General features: G+C 45.3%; 1 protein-coding gene across 7 annotated transcripts in view; it reads right to left on the bottom strand.

The window, feature by feature from the left end:
* The window catches only part of HSPG2 (heparan sulfate proteoglycan 2), a 1,237,996-nt gene that overhangs the window by 723,800 nt on the left and 499,685 nt on the right, over positions 1 to 14,511 (bottom strand). For all 7 annotated transcript variants that reach the window (XM_069610942.1, XM_069610946.1, XM_069610944.1 and 4 more), the window contains 2 exons: positions 8,862 to 8,975; positions 7,967 to 8,094 (listed from right to left, as the gene is read on the bottom strand). In XM_069610942.1, the coding sequence (XP_069467043.1) occupies positions 7,967 to 8,094; positions 8,862 to 8,975 (242 nt within the window). The remainder of the gene's footprint in view (positions 1 to 7,966; positions 8,095 to 8,861; positions 8,976 to 14,511) is intronic.

Genomic DNA, 14,511 nt, shown 5'->3' with positions numbered 1-14,511 from the left:
TTCCATACTCTCTCCCCCTTCCTCCACTTGTCTCAGTTTCATACACGTCTTGTATAAAAGAGACCTTCTATTTACCTTTTCCTGATGGATTTAGTCCAGCTTAACCTGCAGCCAGATATAAAGAGGTTACATTCTTCTTCCCAGAAGGCAGTTCCAAATATGCTGATATGTTGAGCAATCTAGGGAGTTCCTCATAGGAATGGGAGTCATTGTCCACTAAGGGGAAAATCACTCCCATTCAGGTCCCACTTGCCCAGACTTCCAGGGTGGGTCTTGCGAAGTAGGCTCACCTCCCTAGCTTCAAAAGGGGGTGGCTACCCTTTGGGAGAGAAGGGAAGAATAACTTTGATTTGTCACACTACTTGTCTGTATTTCTGTGAGGGATTTTCCCTGACTAAAAATCTAAATTAGAGGTGCTCGACAATTGTCAAAATTAAAATAGTCCTCAGTCCGAAACCCAACCTCTATATGGCCGTACCACTTTTAGGGAAAGGCAACATCAAAATTAGCAAGCATAGTAGCCCTTCCAGTCCGGCTTCTTCTGGCAAAAACTACTTGTGTTGCTCCCAAGTACTTTATCAGTCTAACATGGGTTGTTCATAGGTTTAAAAGAAAAGTTTTCTAGTCCTCTCTTCAGGTTCCTTACAACAAGTTCTAAAGTCTTCATACACACCCAATGGTTCAAATTCCTTAGAAGGAGCAATTATTCCCTTAGTGCAATTCCACCAACTTGGACATTTTCCTTCAAATTGTTCTCGATTTAGGACTGAGTAACTGAACACACCAGGTTCCCTGTTTTCCAAGTGTTAGGAAATGTTACTTATTTTTCTAGGGCTCCCGAAAGCCTTCTGGCCCACTATTTGGTCAAATCAGTATGGGCTCTCTGGAAAATCTGCCCATGTCCAGAAATTGGGATGCTTGGGCTCTTGTAACCCTTTTGGTTTCTCCAGCTTCTTGTCGCACTGTTAAGCCCCTTTTGCTTTCGGATTTGCTTAACTCTGGGACACAACCGTCCGTCCCTGTCCCCGGCTTTACTTTCTTGGGAGATCTTTATTTATATTCCCTTTGCCTGACTGGCTCAGCAATCGTTACACTTCTCGCACGGAGACCAGAGATTTGTTTTCCCCACTGTAGCCTGGTCTCAGCAACGCCTAGCAGGCCACAGGCCTACCACAGCTGATGTGTGGTCGCACCACAAGGCGAGACGGTCTGTCTGGTCCCAAGTTCCGCATTGTCGCCCTCCACAACGCCAGCCTTCCGGTGCCTTTTTCTCCTTCTGCTCCCTTCTCCACGCCAACACTGGCTCCTCTGTGTTGTTCAACTCTGCCCCTCCAGGACATTCTGACGTCAGAAGCTCGCCTCCGCGTAGGATTCTTCTTGCTCCATTTCAGCTTCCTCATCTATTTATTCTCACCGCCGTAGATATCAGTCAGCTGTTGACTTGATGAGGATCTTAGCATTGCCTTCAGCCAAATATTCCTATTCCCATACAGGCAGACACTGTGTTCTTTGTAGGGAATTCCTGGTGAGAATGGGTGGGTCCTTGTCCCTGAGAGGGGAGTCACTGCCACACTTCTAGGGAGGGCCATGTCCAAAAGCTGCGGGTACCACGTTCTCCCAGGCTAGTCCGGAGTGATATAGTCATTGGCTCGAACAGATGCAGTTCCTGAGAAACAGGATCAGCGGGAAGACAGAGCAGGTCGGAGTCCCAGTCAACTGTCCTGGCATCCCCCAATGGAAGCAAAAACGTCCACCTGGGTAGTACCCCAGAGGGTGAAAATCTCCTTTGAACTTCCTGCTCAGTGCGTCCGCTAGAGTGCTCTCTTTTCCGGCCAGGTGAGCCGCAGTTAGGGACATGCTGTTGAATAGAGCCCAGAACGACAATCACATTGCTCCTCTGCACAGCGGCAAGGAGCCCACGCTACCCCTCTTGTTGAGGTAATGCATGGCTACAGTACTGTGCATCAGGACCAGCACAGTCTTGTCACAGAGGGGAGCAAAGTGGCCAGGGCCAGCCTGCTCAACCTCAGTTCCATTAGATTGATGTGTTCCTGGTACTCCGATGGGGACCACAGCCCTCTCACCATCAGATCTTCTAGGCAAGCATCCCAGCACTTCAGGCATGTATCCCTGACTAGTGGCCAGGGTTGACAGAAAAGAGACCCCTTCAGGAGGTTGTTTTGCACAGACTATCACTGTAGGTCTCTTGACTCTCTCCAAGACCAGAAGGTGGTCTGAAGTCCATCCCTGAAACAGAGCATTGAGAGATCAGAAGCCATTGTAGCGGCCTCATGTGCAGATGGGCCTCCTCTACCACCAAGATACATGATGCCATGAGACCCAGCAAGCGCAGAAAAGCCGAGGATGGAACAGTCATGCGAGGTTGGAAAACTTGGACCATCTTGAAGATTATCGTCACGCTGTCCTTGGGTGGGACACCCGAACCAGGCAAGTGTCCAAGACCACCTCGATGAATTAGATGGCGGCAGGGGCGTTGCTAGGGGGGGCAAGGGGGCTATAGCCCCTGATCTTTTGGTTGTAGCCCCGGATAGAATCTCAGGAGCTACAGCCAAAAGACTAGCTAGCCCCCAGTCCCAACAGTACCGACATCAGCGTATCCCCGGGTCTTTTCCAGACCTAGCAACTCCCCTGGATGGCAGAAAGAATACGGAGAGCTCCACACTTTGCAAAATGTGAAACTCTGATGCCACCTTTGGCAAGATGTTAGGTCGGGCACTCAGACACTTTCCCTTTGTCAGTTAAGTCATACTGCTGGAGCGGTTTCATTGGAGCACCAAGGATGAAAGCGATGACTGATACTGCAAGGCGGTTAAGAAAGGGGGTGCTCCGATGCGTGCATGGGGACACATGTTGCATTTCAACATCTCAAAACATGTCCAGCCTGCTCACATCGTGCAGCCCCTCTGCTAGCTCAAGCAGTCCTGACTGGTGGGCCATAAAAATCGGGCAGTGGGTTCACCGCCATCCCTACCAAGGGTTCCATTCCAAAAGGAATGAGATCCTCAGTTACTGAATACTGTTTGAAAGGTCTCAAAAAAGTCTGACTGGACTTCGGCACATACCCTCTATCCTGTGTCTCACTAGACGTTGAGAGGGGACCCCAATGTGGACCATCAATGTTTCCTTCAAAGTCGTCGGTACTGAAGCGACTTTTGCTTTGGTCGAGGTGAAGCTCGAGGGCATTAGATCTTTCTTTACTACCTTCTCGCCGAACGAACTAGGTGCTGTCAGTACCGTAACGGATGTCTGTGTCTAGGTCAAAGCCGTACCCGCTGCAGTTTTCTCAAAGATCTGCATCATCTAAGTTTTAAATTACTCCCATTTCTCCCTCAAAGCCCCCTTAGAAGGGTTGGACTTACCCCTTTCACCTGGCGAGTCGGAAAAGCACCTGTGCTTGTGTTTCTTTTTAGGAGAGGATGAGGACGAATGTTGGGACTCGATTCGTGAGTGCAATACTTTGACTTTTACTGATGCCTACTCTCCGTCTTTTCTCAGATGCAAGTCTCCTCAAAGACTTTGTAGCGAATCTAGCCGGCAATTTCAATGGGGCGGGTGGAGGGGCCTCACTAGCGGCAGCTTTGCTGAGCGTTTCCTCATGGGATTAGGGTTCATTGACTGAAAGGAACGACATTATTGCTCATTGTCATGCTCTTCTCCGAGAACACTGCACACAGATCATGTGCGTCTGTGATAAGCACCTTCAAGTTGCAATCCTGCAGTGTTTGAATTTAGACAGCTTGGGACCCAACATTCTGATGCAGTCAAATTCGAAAATTCGAGCCATGTTCTGATACACCGGTCTGAGCATGTGGAAAAAAGGAACTGAGGTAAGAGGGCATAGTGCACTGCGCAAGTACGATCACCTTCATCAAGGCTGGAGTACAGGTGTGGCATGGTTGAGGCACGAGGCAGTCAAGGAGACATTGAGCCGCACATGCCATCAAACTTTTCAGAGTACCTGATGCCAAGGGAATGATCAATCTATAAAAGGAGGAATTTGTGGGAAAATGCAATCCATTGAACTGCTGGTTTAGTGTTGCCTGGTAATGGTACCAATTCCCGCTATTGCACAAGCTATTTAGGTAAAAAGGGGCAGATCCACTATGAGGCTATACATATGAACACCTGTGGGTCCTTGTTTTCTGGGGTGACAGTTCAGGAGAGAGAGAGAGAGAGAGAGAACGGGGGGGAGAGAGAGAGAGAGAGGGAGGGAGAGAGAGAGGGGGAGAGATAGAGGGGGGAGAAACAGAGGGGGAGAAAGAGAGGGGGAGGGAGAGCGAGAGAGGGACAGCGAGAGGGACAGAGAGGGACAGAGAGAGGGACAGAGAGAGGGACAGAGAGAGGGACAGAGAGAAAGAGAGGAGAGAGAGGACCAGATGGACAGAGGATGAGGGGTTATTGACAGGAGGGCGTTTGAGGAGGGGGGTGTTGTGGGAGAGAAGAGTGTGAGAAGATTGGCAGGGCAGAGAAGACAAGAAAGAGACAGGAGGAAGTAGGGGAGATTGGCGGGAGAAAGGAGTGATGAGGATAGAGAGAGAGCACCTAGGAGTACCAGAGGAGGGAGAGGGGTGAGGAGAAGGTGAGTGACGGAGTAGGAGGAGAGCCAGGGAGAGGGAACAAGGAGCGACAAGAGCAGGGAAAGGACAAAAAGTGAGAGAAGAAGTGTGAGGGGGACATGCACCATCTTAAACATCATTGCGGCACCAGAAGATTAGCGAGTCCCTAGACATTCCCAGAGGTAGTAAGATAGATAAGGCAGCAGCCTTTAGGCCCTAACCCCCAGAATAGGATAGCTTAGACAGTAGGGGGTTACCGATCACCCTTGTCTGCCTGTGTTTAGTGGTAAAAGTATGCACTATCTTTGTACTGCTCTGTGTGACAAATCTGGACTATTGGTCCCTTCTCCCCAGAGGGGAGCCACCCACTTTGAGGCTAGGGAGGTGCGTGCGCTAAGCAAGAAAGTGGGACCTTATTGGTAGTGGCTGCTGTGAGGAGTCAGATATGAAACTCGGACACAAGTTGCCATGTTTTTGGTTAAAGACTTATTGAAAATAAAAGGGTTGGGAAAAAGTCCTCTCTGGCCTTGCTCCAAGAGGCATTTCCCTACCTAAAACAAAACTAAGCATCTGTCTATGTCAGGATGTCAAAATAAATGCTCTCCTGTGTCCAAAGTTCTATTCTGACACTCACACTAAAACTAATCTCCAACGTAAACAGGAAATGTCTTTAACAATGGGAGATTTTCAAACCTAGATTCAGATGCAAAAGAACTGGTGGCTCCAGCTTCCCTACCATGGCAGCCAACCTCAAACAATTTACCCCTGCACATACGCTCAGCCATCCTATCACACTTCCCGGAAACGCCTTAAGACACATCTCTTCAATTCATCTTATGCAAATGTACCAAATATGTCTAACCAGCGCATAGGTGCCCCTGGCCTTTGTGCGCTCATACAAATAAAAAAAAAAAAAATAAAAAAAAAATTATATATATATATATATATATATATATATATATATATATATATATATATATAATACTGTTCCACTGAGTAACAATTCACCAAGAAACAGTCAGTCCTCCCTGCATAAAAGTCAGTAGTATTCACTCATGCTGTAAGTATTTTTCCTCAGAAGCACTTTTTGGCTCTTTTGCTAAACCAAGAATCCATTATGGTCTCTAATGCATTGTTTACCAGACACAGCAGCGAGTTACTTAAATGTGGTGTTTTGTCTTGAAGGCAGCTCAAAATTAAGAGTATATCAGAAATATGGCAACCTCCATCGTATGTAATCTGGACTGAAGACCGCTCATATAAAGCTTTGCTCCAGCCAGCTGTTAAAACAAAGTGATTTCTCTGCATAGGTACTAGTTCCTGGCCAGGCCACTACAACAGTGACCACATCTTATACACTATTGTTCACATTGTATCCTCAAAACGTATACATTAGCCCCCATTTAATATCTCCCATTACCTCACTCTGGTGCTCATTTTGGTGGTGGCAGTTAATTACATTGTACGTAATAGGCAGTGAGAAGCGCTAGCCTGGTTTATTACATTCCATAAAACTTTGAATTCCTTTCTAGATGGAGCAGGGGAATGCAGTGTAAAAATCCTCTCTGCTCCATGTAGGAACACCCCCATTGTTTCTGCCGGATTCCAATTTTGAGCAGATGGAAGCTTGAATCTCAGATTCTGCCTGTTTTTTTTTATGCAAGTAAAAAGATGGCAGGATCCATAGGGTTTGACTACATTGCTGTACACCATACATATACATAGTTGCTTGGATTACCCCATTTGCTAGTATTGGTATAAAAAGGCATGGGAACCCAAGGCTAACCAGATTGGCGCGATTTATTTGCACCCTGACCAAAATAGGAATCCAAATCTCCTGAAAGTGCAGCAGGAGTGTTAAGATATTGGCCTTTCCAGGGGAATCACCACTTCACCTAAAATGTGGCTTAAGTTACTTCATCACTGGAAATATGGTAACCTGGGCTGTATGTAGCTTTGTTTTTTTGTAAATGAGGCGTTAAATTATTTTCCCTCGTCACCAAATCAACTCATTAACACATCTCTAACTTGTGTTGATACTTTGGTGCCTTGGACAACAAATCTAGTGGGATATTTAAAGTTGGACACACCCCGAAAGATCAGATTTTGGATACCCTTGCCAAGGGGGGACCCTGTTTAATTTGACTGCTGCTTACCACCAATCACCGACAGACACAGTGTCCTGTGTTTTTGGCCCTTGCCTACTCCATGCCAAATGATCTTTACCATGCCATTATGCGGTTTGCAGTTGAAGGAGAAACAGTGCAAACTCAGTTCTTGATTAGGTTTCTAGTTAAATAGCTAAAAGGAAAACCAAAATCACAGTTCCTTCAGAGATTTGGCCTTCAGTGATATGCCTAGCTTTTTTCCAGTTGCTGTGAATGGAGCCCGCCAGGATGAAGTTAGATTTTTACAAGGTGCCGAATTTAGAAACTGTATTTTAGAAGACCGCACACCTACACAGCGGAAGGGACAGTATGGGTGGTTATGCAAGATGTTTCTTCTATTTGTAAATGTACTCTGAACACAAGGGCAAATAAGCAAAGTTTTTCTAGGATATTTGAAACAGAAACTTGCCACTTGAATGATTAGTGTGCATGGAGAGGAGACATCCAGGAAGGTTATCACAAGGTTATCGAACTGCATCAAAACACCCATCTACAAACCTGATCGAGCACCATCTGCTATGGCCGAGAAGATGTGTACTAGGCAAAAAAGACAGGATTTTTATAAGTACTACACATAGCACACAATTACTAGAAAATGTAGGCACATTCACTAGCAGTAGCACCCATGATGGGAAAAGGGGCTTGTGCGATTCTTCCTCGAGTAGGAAGAGGGCACAGTAGCAAAATGCCACAGAGATTGAATGAGGTAAAGCACTTCAAATACAATTCACACAACTCCAAAATAACTACTTGGAAAAAAGAAAGTCTCGTTAGTTCTCTGGATTAAGGACAAGTGGGATGGTTGCTCTTCGCAGGCTCAATCAGGTGAGTCCTCTGTTAGATAAGGACCCCCTTTGAAAGTGCACATTGGAATGTCTAGGGAACCAGCATACAGGAGATTTCCACTTATCTGGAGGAAACTGTAAATTGTCCAACAGCAATGCCTCAAGATGGAATCTACATTAGCATATCTTTTAGAATCCATCAATCTTGACATCTGTAGTGACCACAGATTATATCAATTCTTTCTTTCATTCATTCATTCATTCTATGCAATCAAACTGGCTTTTATAGGTAGTTGCTGGTAAATGGTTTATACTACGGGTAGGAATAAACCGGAATACGATTGGTCAGAGGCAAGAAAAGCAATGAAACCAAAATAAAGATCCATCTCAATATAAAAAACAACCCTCTGCCCCCTTTCCTTGTTTGGCAACATACTGGCTGGAAGGGGCAATGCTGGGACAAGGACATGGCTGACAGTCTCCCTGGGAACCCCGCCTGGGGTCACCGTAGTAGCCGGGTTTGCAACGGTCACACTTGGGGCCCTCTGTGTGGTGCTGGCAATTCTGCAAAGGAACAAAAAGTACATTAACCTTCACAAACCTTCTGTGTCATTTAGAAGTCTATTTACTATTACAGCACTGATTCAAATTTCCAACCCCTCTGTACTAGAGTAGTTACACCTCAAAGGGTCAACAAAAGAGGACGAGAATGGCTGTTTCTTCAGCAAAGGGCCGTTGCCCAGAGCCATTATTTAGGGTGACGCCATCTTTTTTACAGATCCCACTTTGACCGCAACTTAGCTGATTTAATAGACAATTGCTGCAGCGGGATTGGTCGAAAATAAACCCTTGAAACATACTCATTTATAGAACTATGGCATTTTTATCAATTGAAAGAATTCTAAAGGTTTGCTAGGGCAGGCCATTAGTTCTCTGTAGGGCATAAATGGAGGCTGGACAAGCAGGCAGGTGATTAAACTTCAAGGATAATAAATGAACTCAAAGAATGAAAAATTCCATTTATGACATAATGCTACAATAAGGAATCTTTCAAGAGAGTGCACAATTGTTAGTAACCATGTCCAAGGGTTATTTGTTGCATTAGCAGGCTGCGCAGGGGAGGGAAGGCTTAGAACAGTCACAAAGGCAGTTCCTGCCCACCCACTCCACCAACTGTTTCCAAATCTGAGAATAATATCCTCTAATATTCTCCCACATACAAATCCCTACTGTTTAGGATTTCATGATGCCAGTGCTGTATAGAGACATTACATAGTCTCAATTCCTTTGCCACTGCTGCAGGTTTGACTTGGCATTGCTAAACGACCCACCTGACACTCTCCAGTTTCGATGTCGCAGTCTGTTGCATGACCACTACAGTCACATTTTTCACAGGTGCCCAGATACAGCCCACTGGTAGAGCGGGTGTAGCCCACATCACAGTCCTAAAATGAGATAGAATCAACAAGGTTATTCACAGTCGGCCATCTTCCCTTGTACCAAACAGTACATGTCACATGGGAGGCAGATGGCTGCAGTCAAGTGATCTGTTTCAAAAAGCAACTGGTAAAGCAATAATAATGGCCTTATACACTGTCAAATTTAGAGCAGTTTTCTGACCCCTGACTGCTACAGGAGCAGGCTTACCCCCACACCTCCACCAACAAGTTGAGGAGGGAGAGCCTAATGGCAGAGTAAAACACGTGGCATGAATTAGTAAGACATTTGCTTTCTGAATCATTGCAGGTTTGCTAAAACAGCTTACACAACAAACCAGACTTCGGAACCACATTGGTTCTTGATTAAAGCCCAACACACAACACTTGCTACGGGGCTGAAGACCATCCATAAACAGTGAATTGGGCTATCCATAAGTGACTCAAAGCTCAAAGGATTCCCAGAATGGACAGGATCCAGTTTAAATGGGTTAGTGTTAGGAGGGATTTTCCAAAGACACTGCACCTGGGGGGGGTAGGACTTGGAAAAACTAACCTAGGGTAGCAAGGTTATTCACAACCCCAGTTGAGTAAAGCCACTCCTATTAAGTAGCATTGACCAAGCAGCAAAGCTGATCTAAGGAGGAAGGGACCTGTTGTGTAGTACAGTTAACACTTAGCAGAACTGCTAACGATAAGGCACAAACAGGTAAGCTATAAAAAATAAACACTCATGTAATACTATTCTACAATAAATGTACACTTCAAAGATTTCAAGGGAAGTCAAAATACTTTAGTACATACAAGTAGGTGTACCCGTGCTTTGCACAGTAATTCCCAATTCAGTCCTAGTTTGAAGTTTATTTAATGAACTAAACCAATGCTTCTTTGTAGACAATATTGCTAGTCTTTCCGGTAGGAGCTAGTGTGAACAAATTGTCTTGGTTTCCAACTCGGGAGCAAGCCACATAATGTTGACCAGGAGAAAAGCATGAATCCCATAAATCGGTGCCAGCTACTTTAAGTTGCAGTATTGAGACTGCGCAGCAACTTTATTGGTGTCCCGATCTACACCTGAGGCAGCAGCGACCTCAACATAGGTGATTTACGTGTACGGCTGAAGCATGTAAGCTTTGTACTGTTGAGATGGCATACATTTATCAACTTCTGTGGGAAATGCAGTTTCTGTAATTGTCATGGGAGATTTGCCACAATGTGACAGACGTCATTGCTGACACTATTGAAGAGACATGCACCATTTCCTGTCACCCAAATGACTACAAAAGCACCACATTGTGTCACCCGCATTACTTCAAAAGTGAGCGCCACTTATGTCAGCTAGAATGCTGATAGTGTGGAAAGTTTAGGAACAATGAACTGCTTAACTTTCGGAACAATGAATGTAGAACTACGGTACAAAGAGCCATATGGCAGGGGTAAGCATTGCAGACCACTTAAAAAATAAATACTTCTGGAAAAGGTATATTTCATATTTGTTACAATGTCTACACCATGGAACCTAGCCACATGCCACATTTCAGGTTTGAGGCATGTTGAGAAGTATGCTTAACGTTTCGAATTTTTTTTCGGATGATGTTCCTGCCACGGATTCCCCATCTATGATATCCTTATCCCAGTGCACCTATTCTCCGGAAACATTCCCGCCGCCAGGGGGCACAGAGCAGCTCCTCGTCGGTTCTGTCTGATGCACAATGCGCCGCACACCTGATAGGATGTCGAGGCCAGAGAGGTGGCAGCCACTTTTCAGGTAGAATGAGCTCTGACACAGTCAGGCACATCCTACCCAGCCAGATCGTAATGTTCTGAGATGCAGCAAATTATCCACCTGGACAGGTACTGTTTTAGTCACAGCCGTGCCAGCATGAGTACCTGCATAACCAACAAAAAGATGGCCATCCTTACTAGTATTCGAACTTTGGGGCCTGTACTGGGTGTAGCCGACGGAATCGTTCCTCTGCTTCACCCTTCCAATGCAGAGGAAAAAACACAGGAAGATGGATCTGCTCAGAGAAATGGAAATCCAAGAACACCCTCGGCAGAAAGGAGGGCCTTACTCTCAATGTCACCTTCACTTTGGAAATAGGGAGGTAAAACAGAATGCCTGGAGCTCACTCACCAGTCTCATGGAAGTCGTGGCAACCTGTAAAATCACCTTAAGAGTGAGCAATGTAAGAGAACAGGAAAAAAGGGGCTCAGACAGAGCACCCATGAGACATGTTAAAACTAAATTCAAATCCCACGCTGGAAGCACAAACTGGCATGGAGGAAACTGGTTACACAAACTCCTCATGAACTGCATAACACTGGGAATGAGAAAAATGAGCCCTGTTCTGGGGACCTCTTGAACACAGGAATGGCACAGAGATAATGGCATTCGACCATTTGAGTTAAGCGTTTGGGCCTAAAATGGCTATTGTGCACACATGCTCTCACTGAGTCTAGTCGTGCACTCTCTGGTGTGGACTGATCAGGAGCAGTCTAGGCCAAAGCCTACATTACACATCTTGTGGGAGCGTACCTGAGACTTTTGCAGTTTCTGGAGCCAACAAGATTGGTTACCTGTCAAAACCTTAGCTTAATTGCACTGGTGTTTGATCGGAGGGCTCGATTTAGGCAGCCCATGAATTTCTGGGTATTGCTAGAGGAAACCCAACCCCCACATCATCTCTGCTGGTATCAAATTTGCTGCACATCTAAAGTATGAAGAGATCTTTCTCCTTTTCTGTGTGGGGTTTAGAAGAAAGCTGGCAAGGCAATTGACTGGTTTACGTGGAATTTAGAAATGACTTTCAGAGAGAATCTAGGATGCACTATTAAAGATACCCTGTTTTTATGTATGGAAATGAACAGTTAAGAAACCAATAGTGTTTGAAGCACACTTATCCTTCAAATAGATGTTATAGCAATGAGGAAAGCCAACTTGTATGTGATGTCTTTAAGTGAGGCTCTGTGCATGGGTTCAAAGGGTTGTCCCATGAGCGACGACTACTGTGTTTATACATAAGGGCTTTAACTACTGGTACTCTTGACCATGATGCTTTCTGATACGATGTGATGCATGCTGCTAAGGCTGCCAAGTGCACTTATAGTGAGTTATGCACAAGACCCTAGTCTAACAAGTACATGTGATTATAGTACCACATTTGAAGAGCAGCAATCTATGGGAATGGTTTTGTTTCTTTTGCACCAGAAAACAAAATGTCTTTTCCACTTGTTGAAATAGCAATGTCTTAAGATATATTTCCTTGCTTCTCAAATGCTATCCATGCACTTTGTAGGGCGTTGAAGATGCCCAAACTCTGACCTCTGGAGCCAGGCTGCTAAATTGGTCACCTGAAGAGTTGGGTGCGTTACCTGTTTTTTCTTCATTGTTAGCAGGACTTGTATTGGATGTAGCTTGATTGGTGGGCGCAGAGGCATGTACATTAGGTGTGAGTACCATGGCTATCTTGCCCACATTGGTGCAATGAGTATTAGTGTTAGACTCTCCTGGTGCATCTTGTGAATTTGTTAGAGAATGAATGGTGCCGGGTAAAAGTGTATGAAAATATCCCTGACCAGCTCATCCATACTGCATAGCCTAGGGATCGCGGTTGGGGGAACTTGCACGGGTAGTTTTGGCATTTATTGTTCTCTTTTGTTTCCAACAGGTTAATGGTTGGGTGACCCCATGTCGAGAAAATAAATCTGAATGTATTGGTGTTGAGTTCCCACTTGTGTTCTGGTATGAAGCCTCTACTAAATGAGTCTGCTAGAAAATTGTGAACCCCCGGGAGGTGCTAGGCTTGTATGGGTATGTCTATTTGTATGCACCAATGCCAAATGTTTTTGTACCAGGGTGGTTAACTGTTTTGAATGTGTTCCACTGTGCCTGTTGATGTAGAACATTGCAGTTGTGTTGTCTGCCTGTATGAGCCATTTTTATTACTAGAATTTCTAGCAATTTTATGTCGTATGTTTATTGTTTTGCTGTCCATTTCCCCTGAGCAGTGAGGTGAAGGCAATGTGCTCCCTATCCTGCCAGTGATGCATCTGTTATTGTTATTTGTAGATAGAGGAGAGCCAAAATGTCTTCCTATGCACATGTTTGGTGACCACCCGAAGCAGACTTTTGTTTATTTTTCGTGAGAATACCACTAGATCTTCGCACAGGCCTGCTTTCTGTGACCATTGTTCGGCTAACCACTATAATATTTGCATTCTTAGTCATTCATGTGGGTATTAGAAATATTCAAGATGCCAGATGCTGAGTCTCATAACTTTCCTGACTGATATCAGATCTAGCTTGAACAGGGGAATAAACGTTTGTAAAGCCTGTACCCATTCTGGTGTTGGGTATGCTGTTGAGCGATTAGAACTCCCACCAGGAAAAAATGTTTGTGTTTGGGGTCAAGCTCAACTTACTTGTTGAATGAGGAGAAATTACTTACTGAAATGTTCTTTCAATGGGTTCTTCTCCTGCATATTCCTCATCTGATCGATATCCTTATCTAGCTCTGCTGCTCTGAAACTTTGACAGAAGGGCGCTGGTGGACCTCGACTCGGCCGTCGATCCATCTTGCTCGGTGCTCGATTGTCCGCTCCGGGCGCGACACTGGGTATCGTATATATACCAGGTCACTACGCCCCATATCTGTCCCCCACCCTCCTTTTTCCCCTGTGCTTCAACGCTGCAGAGGAAAACTATGGAGACAAGGCGGCTAACCAGCCTGTAAAAACTTGACAATGGGAAACATCCCCAAGAAGTGAAAAAACAGCTTTGAACAAATTAGAGAGAAAGTAAAAATACTTTTTTTTTTTTAAAGGCAAGCGACTAGCCAGATAGGACCGATCACCTCAGAGCCATCACCAGGTATCCCTTCGCTTAGATGCGCCAAGCCCTAAGAATTTTCTGAGCGGGGATTGATGGGAGGGGCGATGAGAAATCTGCAGGAGAAGAATCCATAGAAAGAACATTACGGTAAGTAAATTCTCCTTCAATGGATTGCTTTCCTCCTGGAGATTCCTCATCCAATAAGACTCCCCAAGCATTAGGAGCATGGAGTTGGGCAGAAAGGGTTACAGTAGCAGATTTTGCAGAACTGCCCTACCAAGAAGTGCATCCGCCCGTGGGCAACATCCAGACAATAGTCTATGGTGAACGTGTGCAAGGATGACCACATGGTTGCAAGACAAATGTCCCAAATGGGAACCCCCCCTCTACAAGGCCCTAGAAGCCCTGACCCCTCTTGTTGAGTGTGCCCTGATGCCGGGTGGAAGTTCCCTGCATGCAGACTGGTAGCATTCTGTGATGCAAAGGATGATTCACCAATATAGAGTCTGCTTCGTTACAGCTAGATCTTTGCAGGACAATGAATTGGCACCAAACAGTTATTCAGATTTCCGGAACTCAGACATCATAGCGACGTAAAAGCTCAAAGCTCTTTTGGGGTCTAAGCTATTGAATTGCTCCATCCTCCTTAAAGGGGGTGGTGGAGGGTAGAAGACCGCAAGGTCTGTAAACTGAGAAAGGTGGAAATCAGAT

The sequence above is a fragment of the Ambystoma mexicanum genome, chromosome 8, assembly GCF_040938575.1.
Source record: "Ambystoma mexicanum isolate Mex_15411 chromosome 8, UKY_AmexF1_1, whole genome shotgun sequence".
Classification (NCBI taxonomy): Eukaryota; Metazoa; Chordata; class Amphibia; order Caudata; family Ambystomatidae; genus Ambystoma; species Ambystoma mexicanum.
The sequence above is the reverse complement of the archived record's forward strand: the minus strand, read 5'-3'. Positions and strand labels throughout refer to the sequence as shown.